The sequence below is a fragment of the Nicotiana tabacum genome, chromosome 12 (genome assembly GCF_000715075.1).
Source record: "Nicotiana tabacum cultivar K326 chromosome 12, ASM71507v2, whole genome shotgun sequence".
NCBI classification, from domain to species: Eukaryota; Viridiplantae; Streptophyta; class Magnoliopsida; order Solanales; family Solanaceae; genus Nicotiana; species Nicotiana tabacum.
In genome coordinates this window covers 63,010,369-63,023,901 of record NC_134091.1, presented here as the reverse complement: position 1 = coordinate 63,023,901, position 13,533 = coordinate 63,010,369, and the positions used below count along the sequence as shown (strand labels likewise).

The 13,533-nt window shown below is 34.7% G+C and overlaps 1 protein-coding gene across 1 annotated transcript; it reads left to right on the top strand.

Moving 5' to 3' along the window:
• Window positions 1-7,739: 7,739 nt before the first annotated feature.
• On the top strand, window positions 7,740-12,883 carry LOC107793207 (uncharacterized). The gene is made up of 2 exons (XM_016615504.2): window positions 7,740-8,156; window positions 11,453-12,883. The coding sequence occupies exons 1-2, from the start codon at window positions 7,950-7,952 to the stop codon at window positions 12,602-12,604; spliced, it is 1,359 nt and encodes a 452-aa protein (XP_016470990.1). The 5' UTR covers window positions 7,740-7,949; the 3' UTR covers window positions 12,605-12,883.
• Window positions 12,884-13,533: the final 650 nt, after the last annotated feature.

Sequence of the window (13,533 nt, the reverse complement as noted above, 5' to 3'; positions counted from 1 at the left end):
ATTGATTTACACCATTATTTGGATTATTTACCTACATAGTGTTAAAAAATTCATAAGTTAGCACAACTTATGAATCAATTTTTATACATTCACTATATATACACTTACAAACTGTTTGAACCACGTATCAAATCTCATATATACAGCATCATAGCCAAATTGACCCACGAAGTGACTGTGATATATCAAATATTTTTAGTAGTTGCATCAATATGTAGTCACAGTAAATTTTACATTTTGATAACTAATAAATCAATACTTACTTGAGAAATGGTACAACTTCGGGACAATTTAGCAACACATGAAGTGTAGCTGACTTGTACTCCATATCACTCAAACTTATCTTTCTAACATCCTTAGAACATCGGCCTGGTTGATTGAATATGGACATTGGTGGATATAATGGATCATTCACACTTTCGGCCATGTTTCAAAGTGAACGCTTTACTATTTTCCATGCAGTAAGGACAAGCTAGCTTCCTAGCAGTCATCCACCCAGACAATATTCCATACGCAGGAAAATCATTAATAGTCCACATTAAATTAGCACGCAAATTGAAATTCTGCTTGGTTGATATGTCATATGTTTCAACACCATCATACCACAATTGTTTTAGCTCATCAATCAAAGGTTGCAAATATACATCAATCAAACTTTTCGGATTACGTGAACCGAGGATAATACAATTTAAGAATATATATGGACTAGTCATACACAACTCAGGTGGTAGATTATAAGGTGTAAGAAAGACATGCCAACATGAATATGGTGTTGCAGATATAAAAAAAGGCGTGAAGCCATCCGCACACAGACCTAACTGAATGTTCCTTGGTTCACTAGCAAAATCTGGATATGTCCTATCAAAGTGCTTCCAAGCTTCTCCATCTGAAGGATGACACATAACACCAAGTGGTCTTCTATTTTCAAAGTGCCATCTCATATGAGGAGCAGAACTCATCGACGCATATAACCTCTTTAACCTAGGTATAAGAGGTAAATAATGTATCGCCTTGACAGAGACCATATTCCCGCTGGAAAGCCTCTTGAAACGATGCTTTTCGCAAAATTTACAATTGTCTAAAGTTGTATCATCTTTATAATATAACATGCAACCATCTTCATAACAATCAATTCTCATTGATGAAAGTCCTAACTTAGAAACCAATCTCTTTGCCTTATAGAAATCACCAGGTAAGTTGATATTAGGGTCAACTACTTAATTCATAAGGTCAATGAAAGAGTCCATGGCTGCTTGAGAAATATTCCACGATGCTTTTCGCAAAATTTACAATTGTCTAAAGTTGTATCATCTTTATAATATAACATGCAACCATCTTCACAACAATCAATTCTCATTGATGAAAGTCCTAACTTAGAAACCAATCTCTTTGCCTTATAGAAATCACCAGGTAAGTTGATATTAGGGTCAACTAGTTCATTCATAAGGTCAATGAAAGAGTCCATGGCTGCTTGAGAAATATTCCAATCAGATTTGATACTTAGTAATCTAACTGCAACAAACAGCTCAGAGTGCGGACTTCCTTCACGTAGTGGACGACTAGCTTCCTCTAACTGTTCATAAAATTATTTTGTGTCATCATTAGGAGTTTGTTCAACATTTTTATTGGGCTCACCCCCAAAGTGCATCCTAAAAGCATCCGCAACCAAATCCTAAATTCTAGAATCAAGATTTGTATTCTCCACCGACCTACTTTCACCAACAACCATGTTATGAAATATCCCACGGCTACCATCAATCTCTCCATGATTAGTCCACACAAAGTAATTCTCTATAAACCCCTTCCTATAAAGATGAAGCTTAACTTCCTCCGATTTTTTAAACTTCATACAATCGCACCTGACACAAGGGCACCTAATTACTCCTTCACTTTGGTATGGTGGAAGTGACATTGCATGTCTAATAAAGTCATCAACCCCTTCTACAAAATCCTCCCGCAATCCCCGTCGATTAGGATAATTCCTATTGTACATCCAAGTACGATGTTCCATCTATACAAATAAAACAAGAACAAATTAATTTATTCTACAATTATAAATTAATTATATCTTTTTTAGTTAATTCAAGATAATAATTGGCTCCTAATTACACCAATTTATATCCTAAAAGTTTAATTCATATCCAAAAGGTCCAATTCATATATTAAAAGTTCAATTCATATCCTAAAAGTTCAATTCACAAGAACAAATCCTAAAAACTAAAATTTCAATTCATATCCTACGAGTTTAAACATAAACTAAGTAAACTAAAGAAATTCAACTTATACCCTAAAACTTCGATTCACAAGAACAAATTAATTTATTCTACAATTATAAATTAATTATATCTTTTTAGTTAATTCAAGATAATTATTTTTTCCTAATTACACCAATTTATATCCTAAAAGTTCAATTCATATCCAAAAGGTCCAATTCATATCTTAAAAGTTCAATTCATATCCTAAAAGTTCAATTCACAAGAACAAATCCTAAAAACTAAAATTTCAATTCATATCCTACGAGTTTAAACATAAACTAACTAAACTAAAGAAATTCAACTCATACCCTAAAAGTTCGATTCACAAGAACAAATTAATTTATTCTACAATCTATTCAAGACAATACAAAGTTAATAATTCAATACTAACTAAACTATTCAAGACAATACAAACTCAAAATTGAAACGCTCATCAATTAAAACTAATTTATAACTAATTGACTAATTAACAAAACTAATTAGTTAATAAAACTAATTAAAACAAGACCTAAACCCTAATCCTCAATAAAATACAATGTTCAAATAATTGAAACACTAATCAATTGAAACTAATTCATAACTAATTAACAAAACCTAGAAATAATAAATAAATGGGTTGTAATTCAAACCTAGAATTTTTAGGAGATGGAGAAGGAGAGGAGGAGAGGGGCGGTAGTGGCAGTGGCAGGGGCGACGGTGACAGCGCGGCGACGGCTGGGCGGTGGCGACGCGGGAGAGGGGAAGGTTTTGAGTGAGGGAAATAGAGAAGGAGAGGGAAAAATAAGAGAGAAATGGGGGTTCCCCCGTTTTTCAATTCTGATTTCAGAATTACCGACCAAAGTTGGTCAGTAATTTTGGTCGGTACATTAAGTGTTGACCGTTTGACCAAAAAACCGACCAACTTTGGTTGGTTTTTTTTAAAAAAAAAATTAAATTCTTTTTTTTGTATTTTTTTTCTTAAAATATTATAAACTATAAAAAAATATATTATAAACTACAAGCATTTATTTTATTTAACTATACAATTATTATAAATAATTATAAACTATAAGCATAATCTTTATAAATAATTATATTAACTATTTAATTTTAATAAATTATAATAGCATCTATCTAAGTAAATTTTCTAAGTTATAATTAAGTATGTGAGTAATTTCTCACACACACACATACACTATATTGTAATTGATGCTAATAACTTCTTTTTTCATTCGTTCATCACTAATAATGCATGACATAGATTAATCGATATATAGGTCGAGACGTTTTGATGAATCATCGATTAATATTCATCGATATATCTAAGTAAGTTATAAGTCGATGAATCAATTTACAAATAGATATATTTGATGATAAAGTATATATACTAATTAGTATCTTCCCAAGTCTATCCCTAAAAGAACCCGATCCTGTGGTCCTAGCGCTTCGTGTTCTTATATATATATATACACACACACACACACACACACACACAAACACACTTCATTGTAATACTTTAACTATATATATAACTTGTTATAGTATATGTTAGTGTGTATATATATATAGCTTGTTAAAGTTTGACCATGTTTGACCTATTAATTTAACTCGTTTACTTAATACTAATAGCTTCTTTCGTTTTTGCATATTTCGGCCAAACCTATTAATTTAACTCGTTTACTTAATACTAATATATATATATATATATATGTCAAAGATGTTTAGTATTAATTCTTTTATTTTTCATTCATTCATCACTAATAATGCATGGCATAGATTAATCGATATAGGTCGAGACGTTTTGTTTTTACTATTAGTCGATATAGGTCAAACGTTTTGTTTTTAATATTCATCGATGCATCTAAGTAAGTTATAAGTCGATGAATCAATTTACAAATAGATATATTTGATGATAAATTATATATACTAATTAGGATCTTCACAAGTCTATCCCTAAAAGAACCCGACCCCGTGGTCCTAGCGCTTCGTATTCTTATATATATACGGCTATACCTCTATATATATATATATATATATATATATATATATATAACACGCTTCGTTGTACTACTTTAACTACATATATAGCATGTTATATATAGTATATGTTAGTGTATTCATTATTTGTATTATAAAAGTGTTAACGAATTATATTTATATTATTTAGATAGTAAATATAAAAGTAATTCGAAAGTTTGACCAATGTTGACGTAATAACCGACCAACTTTGGTCGGTTATTTTGCAGAAAATAACAATTACCGACCAAAGTTGGTCGGTAAATGCTTCCCCTACATTAACCGACCAACGTTGGTCGGTAATTTTAAATATAAATTCTTAAATATTATAAAATATTTGGTCCAGATTACCGACCAATGTTGGTCGGTAATCCAAAATTTTCTTGTCTGACCAGCTGGGTCAATTCGTTGACCAATTTACCGACCAACGTTGGTCGGTATTTAGTTTAAAAAAATATCATTTTTTTTTCAGTTTCCGTCCAAGCTGGACGGTTTTTGGTCGCTTTTTTTGACAGACCAACGTTGGTCGGAAATATTTGATCGGTTTTTAGCAGATTTTTAGTAGTGATCTCACAAATGGGATCTGGGGAGGGTAGTGTGTACGCAGACCTTATCCCTACTCTGCGGGGTAGAGAGGTTGTTAGACCCTCGGCACAAAAAGATGAAAAGAGACAATAGAACAATAATATCAATAGAGGCCAAAAAGATAGTACGAAGAACCTAAAAAGTAGAAAAATAATGGAAAAAGAAAAATAAATAAAAAAACAATATCAGTAATCAGTACAAATGAAAACTAATAGAATAGTAGTATTAATTCTACAAGGTAGGGCTAACTTTGGTGGTATCAGATCAGCTCATATGTGATGATCTTAAATGAAATCAGATAATCTCTCCCCATGGAAATATGGGGTGCCTCTTTTAAATTAAATAGGCTTGGATTGCAGCTGCTGGCAGATAGAGGGAAATGGTTTCTGAATTTGTGAAATCTGTTGAGTGAAATTGTCCCCAATGCTGCTTTGATTCACTTCAACATAATATGAAGTCTTGGCTGGACATAGCCATGACCCAGTACAAGGAGCTTTGGACCAAATACATCGACTCTGAAATAGAGTTTGTGCAAATATGCAATTTTGGCATTTAGGGGATCACTCTGTTACTTCCTTAGCAACGAAGAGGTCACAAAGAAGCAAAATCACGGTCGTTGACTCATTCTTATCTTAACATGGGGGTTCTTTTCTTCCGTTATTTATTTGATTATGTATTTTAGGGAGAAGTTTAGGCTGTTGATTCATGATGTATTAAATTTTTTATAATCGAGAAATTGTCGAGGGATAATGGTGCGCAATTTGAAACTGGGTGGATAATAGGCTCGCCCCTTTATGCACATCATGCGCTATACTCTTGCCACTAGACCAAAGCTCAGAATTTTATTATGTTCCTTGTTGTTGTATCAATTATAAGTATGAAACTAGAATTTCAGCTTCTGTACTTAGTGAAATAATTCTTTTGTAAGGGGTTAGTGTTTATATTGGATTGAGTGACTTGTAACCAAATTCTTAAACTTTTAATGTATTTTCAGCATTTGAACTACTGGTTCGATTCATTGAACTCTATTTTAAAAGAATGCGAGGGGACACGAGGGGGAAGGGGGGGGGGTAAAGTGGGATAGGTTCGATGAGGTGAATTACCACGTGGCATCCACCTCATGGATATGTCAGGACACGTGAGATAATTTTTCCATGGTGGATGGTCCTAATGGCAGGGAATATTTTTTGGAAAAAGGCCAGATTTGTCCCTTAGCAAATTGTCTACGTTTATCCCTAGTTCTACTATCGGTCCAAATACGTCCCACCATTAAGAAAGTAGACAAAAATACCCCCAACTCTAACAGCTGTCCATTGTGGCAAAGGACCCCCTCAATAAAAAAAAATGCCACGTAATTAAATAACCCACCCTAACCTTTCTCCTTAATAATTATTTTTCATTCTAATTTTTTTTCTCTTTTTTTCTCTCACCTTTTTCCTACTATCAGAATCCTCCCTTTTCTTTTCCGTGCCCTCCACCATTATCGTGGGTAATAAAATTTTACTGAAAAAAATGATCTCTATCTCCTTTAGAAGTTGTCCGCACCAGCGAGATCAACCGGCCAGCTAGCCTCTAGAAAATAATCTCTCTCCCTCCTACCATAATAGGTTGCGACTTATAAAAAAATATCCACCACTACCAGAAATTAGATTCTTCTGAACACTATGGAAGCCACCAGACCCAAAAACTCTTTGACCACGATTCATCTTTCTTGCCTATCCATATCCAGCTCATGGTCAAAAAAATCAAAACGCCGGCAAGCACCACTGGCTCCAAAAATAGTAGATCGGGAAATCACACACACAAAGATCAGTACAAAAATTAGAAAGACGGGATGAAAGTGGCTCCACCACCGATATCTTGCAGGATGTTGCTCCGGCATCTGTCGTTATTTGTAATAATGTCTTGATATCTTCTCCTTTGACTTTGTCTTGTTCATTTACTGTTGCTTCCTTGGAGCTCCGGTTCCGCCCCACATCGTTGTTTTGGCCTATAATTTTTTGTCAACTTTGTTTCACTTGATACCATACATTATGGTTGAAAAGTTATTATCTACTTTACGGGTTTACAACATTTTCTTTCACACAGTTTTGCTGGTTTATTTCTTTATTGGATATGATTGATTTGAATAATACTACACAATGTATAAACTAAACCAAGAGAAAGAGCAAACAATTTCAGTTCTTGTGTCCTTTTTGTTTTAAAAAATAGTGAAAACTAGCCATTCTTTGAAATGTGGGAGAAAGATGGTTGGCAGAGGTTGAAAATGATTGTGGAAGATAGTCTTAGTGTGGTTCAAGGTGCCGCCGCAAAGTATTAGATACCCAATTCTTTCATGGATTGGGTTTTTCCTAATGGTGGAGGGCAAGGGAATCAAATGTTAGGGAAAAAAAGAGAGAAAAGAAGAAAAGAAAAAAGAATAAAAATTTAGAATTAATTCTGTAGGTTATTTAATTACGCGACATTATTTGTTAATGGGTCCTTTGCCACATTGGACAACCGTTAGAGTTGTGGGTATTTTTGTCTACTTTCTTAATGATTGGGACGTATTTTGACTGATAATAGAACTAGGGACAAACATGGATAATTTACTAAAGCAGAGGGATAATTTCGACATTTTTTTCAATATTTTTCAACCAATTTTATGACGTGGGGCTATGGTAGACTTATAGTATAAGAGAGGGTATAAATGAATATTTCTGACCTTTGAAATCGGACAATAAAAATCTATACCTAACAATACCAACCATTTATAAATTCAAATAATACAAAGTCTAATTTGCCCTTTAACTACCCCTTTTTTTTTGGCCACCAACTACCCCTTGTATTTTGAAACTAGAGGAATAGTACATACGAGTGTAAGCATTGATTCTCCTTATAGACAAGAGAGGAATAAGAGAGGATGATTGGTTAAAGATGTGAGATGGTTGGTGCATTTAACACGTTTCCAAAATTAAAGGGTCTAAAAGTAATTTCCGCCCAATAACAAATCGAAGCTAATCTCTCTATCTCATGGCTCTAAAGTGAAAACACAAAACGAGCACTTCGAATCATGAGAATTTTTTGAGCCTTTGTTACACAGTGCTCTTTACCAATAAATAGGGATTCTCCGTAATGCAAATCTCTCGGCCAATCCAATGTACCTGGACACCTCAGTATTATTCACATGAGATGCTGAGGAGCTTCAAACCCTATATTTCCCGCACCTTTAGAAGCAGAAAATACCCTTTTCCAATGGCGAATTTGTCCACCGTTTCAACACAGAAAGAGGCTGTTTCTACTAAAGATGAGTCAACCCAGATAGTCCCTAAGCCTTTGCAGGTAACCCCTTTTGAGATTATTTGTTTATTTTTCTTCGGACTTAGCATTTGATAGACAATTGAAGGGCAAAGTTATTTTGTAATTCATCAAAGTTAATTGTAATCCATTTTGGTTTTCCAAGTTAAAATATTTAGGGATCCAAGAAAGTCGATTGAAGAGGATAGTTATTGTGTGATTGTCTTTTGAAGCTATGTAAGTCGAGGCTTTTTATGCTTCTATTTTTTTTTCCGTTAGTGTTACTACTTTTTCTCCCTCTTTCACAACGAAAGAAGATGGAGGATGTTAGGCTCGGTATTTTGCGGGAGAGCTGCTGCTCAACTCTTGATATGACCTTAATTTAACAGTAGATGCAAGGATCATAACGTGTACTAGTATTAGATGAGAATAATAGAATCAGTTGACTCTATGCCTCAATGAAGTGGGTCCAAATCTTGGAGATCATGTTTAATTCCTGAATGAGACAAAAAACCTTATGTGATTTCTTTTGTCTACCTGTGGTGGACAGAGTTATAGATACCTGTGTTGGTGGGAGATAGCAGGTATCTCGTAGAATAGTTGAGGTGTGCGCAACAGTGCAAGGGCCGGACACCATTGCTAATTTAAAAAACAAAGAATTGACACTACGCCTCAATCTGAAATTAGTTGAGTCCGGTTGTATAAATCCTCTATGTCCTCAACATCCCTTGTTATTTCATCAATTGCAATGTTGTTTCAAATATTATGCACCTTGGAATTTCATTATGTACTATTTAGTTAGCTCATCCATGACTAGGATAAGTAAGTGTGGTCTCAAGACAAATTGTTGTTGTAAACCCATGCTTATTAGAAAATTCTCTACATCTCCATCTATTCTCATACTTGTGACCGCTTCGTCATACATGTCCATTATGGTCTTTATATATTTGATAAGAACTCTTTGCTTCTCAAGCACACCCATCTAATATTTGGACTTGCTTCTTCTCTGAAGCTTCATGTGCGATTCATAAGTTTAATACCACTAATACACAACTTTGAATATCTCCTTTGTTCTTTTATGTCAGAACTAAGTACTCTTTCTCTACTTGTTTTTCTTCTTTCGGATATTTAATACTACCTCCGTTTCAATTTATGTGAACCTATTTGATTGGGTACGGAGTTTAAGAAAAAAGAGAAGACTTTTGAACTTGTGGTGTAAAATGAGGCATATATATTTTGTGTGGCTATAAATCATTTTATAAAGGTGAATTGTTTCCAAATAAGGAAAGGAGTCATTCTTTTTGGCACAGACTAAAAAAAAATAAGTTCACATAAATTGAAACGGAGGGAGTATTACTTTTGAATTGCTTAGTTAGCCATATACACTGACCTCCCAAAGACATTTCCAAACCTTATAGAGATATCTTCTCAACCACAAGTTGCCCTACCTCATATGTTTCATGGCATCCTTTACTTCGATTTTGCCACATGGCATCATCTAAACCCTTCATCACTTGCTAGCCCCCTCCCCTTTACACGTGGGATATATGGGCCTTTTCATTAAGTCCAGTGACTTATTTGAGCCTTTTCATTAAGTTCAGTGGTATATTTGAGCCTTTTCCCAAGCCACAACTACGTTCTAACCATTGTAACAACATACTCCTAATTCACACTTATATATACTTTTCATACCTAGCTACACCTCATTAGTGTACTCTCTTTTAAACCTATCGTTTTTTTTCCTAAACAAATTTTATGTCATTTTCCCAAGTCATCACCATGTCCCAAGCACTGCAACATTCCAAATTCCACCATGAAAATACATACATACTCTTAATTCACACACTCAAATGTACTTTTCATACCCAAATTCACCTCATTAATGTACTCTCTTTTAAGCTCGTGTCTTTTTTTAAAAATAAATTTTATGTGTTTTTTAATTCTTTTTAAGAGCTAATGTACGAGAAATTTTTGAATGATGTAAAATTAGATTAGATTTATAGTCCAATTAAATTAAATAAGAGAGTATAGTTTTTCCATGTAAAATAATAATGTTATAGTACAAGGGACAAACTTGTCCTTATAAGTTTGTTACATAAAAATATAAGTTTATCATTCATGCGTCGAATGATAAACAAAATTTATTACCCAAGAGAGTTATGTAATATAAGGAATAGGGAAAAGGCTCAAGTATGCCACTGAATTTAATGAAATGGCTCAATATGCCACTCGTAAAGAGGGGTGAGAAGGGAGGGGGCTGGTAAATGATGGAGGAGTTGGATAATGCCACGTGGCAAAATCTGGTAGTAGTAGGGTTCTGTTAGTGGATAATGGCATATATGAGCCAATAGTGTAACGTTAGTGGCATGAATATGTCTAACTTTTAATGGATGACATAATAAGCCATTTATTAAAGTCTAAAGGCATATTTGAGCTATTTTTGTATTAAATAAGAAAGCTCCTTAAAGCATATTAGGTGGGAGACCAGTTAAGAAAGTTGTGATCTTTCTTTCTCATGAACAACACAGTTGAAAGGCAATCTCAACAGCCATCTGAATCCTATGTTCTCAACATATGATGCTGCAGTAGCATGTCCTTACTACAAAAGGAGTGCTGCTGTTCCATATTAGACCATAAGCCTGAATTGGAGGATGCTTGGTTACATTTAATCTCTCATAAAACCTCATGCTAGAATTACAGCCTGCTTTGATGCAGAAGATGCGGAACATCAAGCGACTGAACTATCTCGCTTTGACATTCGCTTGTGCCTACCTTGATCTCTGTCACAAAGTATACTGAGAACCTAGGAAGCACAAACATGCTTGTTTGAGACAGCATAATCTGGTACTCAAGCGTAACACCACCACCAGTTGAATACTAATTGGACCTCCCTGATATGAGCTCATTATTTCGTTCAAATTATTCCTTCTTGTAACCTCCCTGATATGAGCTCATTATTCTTGTAATTTATTCTTTCGTGTATAGCTCTACAATAATCCATGCATTTCTCTGGAATGTAAATACAGAATTGTTTGAGTAAATTGGGTCCTTTTTTAATGAATGAAATCTTATAAAGAAGCAAATGCCAGTCCCTTATATTTTAACAAATCTATTGACTAGAAAGAAAAGAGAAGACTTCCCTGCTAAATTTAGAGATTTAATTTTGTATTTGATGTTCTTTTAGCAGCCCCAAGAAATTAAATCGTCGAAGAATCTGATATGCAGTTGCACATCATGCCTTCATGAAGTGATAGGAAAAAATAATCTCTTTTTTTTTGTGTGTTGAGATATTGGGTGTTCTTGTTTGCCTTTCAATTGAGTAATCTTGCTCTTTCTTTTAGGTTGCTAAGCGCCTAGAGAAGTTCAAAACTACAATTTTCACCCAAATGAGTATGCTAGCCATCAAGCATGGAGCTATAAACCTTGGCCAGGGCTTTCCCAACTTTGACGGCCCTGATTTTGTAAAAGAAGCAGCTATTCAAGGCATTAAGGAAGGTAAAAATCAGTATGCTCGAGGATATGGAGTCCCAGACCTCAACTCTGCTGTGGCTGCTAGATTCAAGAAAGACAGTGGACTTGAGGTTGACCCTGAAAAGGAAGTTACTGTGACTTCGGGCTGCACCGAAGCAATTGCTGCAACCATTTTGGGTTTGATAAACCCTGGTGATGAGGTTATCCTGTTTGCTCCTTTCTATGATTCTTATGAGGCTACTTTATCTATGGCTGGAGCAAAGATAAAGGGTATTACTTTAAGACCGCCAGATTTTTCTCTTCCGATTGATGAGCTAAAAGCAGCAGTATCAAAGAATACTCGAGCAATCCTTCTAAACACTCCTCATAACCCCACAGGGAAGATGTTCACTCGAGAAGAACTCAATGCCATTGCCTCTCTGTGCATTGAGAATGATATTCTAGTTTTTGCTGACGAAGTATATGACAAATTAGCCTTTGAAATGGAACATATTTCAATTGCTTCTCTTCCGGGGATGTACGAACGAACTGTGACCATGAATTCTTTGGGAAAGACATTTTCGCTAACAGGCTGGAAAATAGGTTGGGCGATTGCTCCTCCTCATTTGACATGGGGAGTAAGACAGGCTCATTCCTACCTTACCTTTGCAACATCCACTCCGATGCAATATGCAGCAGCGACGGCCCTTAGAGCCCCAGATTCTTATTATGAGGAGCTTAAGAGGGATTACTCGGCCAAAAAGGCAATATTGGTGGAGGGGTTAAAGGCAGCTGGTTTCACAGTATACCCCTCGAGCGGAACGTATTTTGTAGTTGTTGATCACACTCCTTTTGGGCTAGAAAATGACATTGCCTTCTGCGAATACCTGATCAAGGAAGTTGGTGTTGTAGCCATTCCAACTAGCGTATTCTATCTAAATCCAGAAGAAGGAAAGAATCTTGTCAGGTTTACCTTCTGCAAAGATGATGATACTCTTAAAAGTGCAGTGCAGAGGATGAAGGAGAAGCTGTCAAAGAAGTGAGGAGCTGTAAGAGAGACATCATGCACTGAATGTCTTATTGTTCTGGCATGAATTGTTTGTAACTGTGATAATTACTAGTACATTGTTTGCTGATAGTCATTTTCTGAAAGGTGAGGCTCAATAAGAACTTAGCATGTTGTAACCCTGAAAACATAGGAATGGGTATATGCCCATTCTTAATATCATGAAACTGCCCCCCAAAGCCACACTTTCTGGGGAGGCTTCTCTTCTTAATTAATAGATAGGGGCAACATCGCACATTTCACTTCAACTTCAAAACATCTTTGCAAATTGTGAGTATGATTGATTGCTTACTATATTCAATTTTAATTTTTTGAAAGAATTTGTACTCTACCAACATAGTAAAGGATTTTCAGTTATATAAACCGTCAAAAAAGAGGGTATTTTACATAATAGGGACTAATAATACATAGATTAGTAACTAGTATGATAATATAAGGATCGATAGTGATTGCTTATTATGATTTTTAGTTTGTTGTACTAAAAATTATTATACACTGTATATTTTAAAATTTGTTATATTTTAACAAAATAAAATATTGGTTACCACATGAAAGGTTAGTTTCGTCATTTAGTTGTTTTAATTTATGTATTTCTAATCCTTGTATCTTTATTTTATATTCTGCCCAACATAAAATAATACAAAGATTCTCGCCAAAGGACCCCTTATAACATTATATCAGTTTTGGGCCATTGATCTAAGTTCTCATCCCTATTTTATCATGGTTCCGATGCATGTACGGAAGTGGTGGCTAAGAGTAGTTGTTGAGACGAGAGAGTTTTCCAGTGAGTCCCACAACTGTTTGTGGGCCTTTATTATATCTTACATTTTGTTGGGATAATTTTACCGCTAAGACTGTTGGGTGTATGTGAACAAAATCAAATATAAAAAGTATTTACTTATAAGA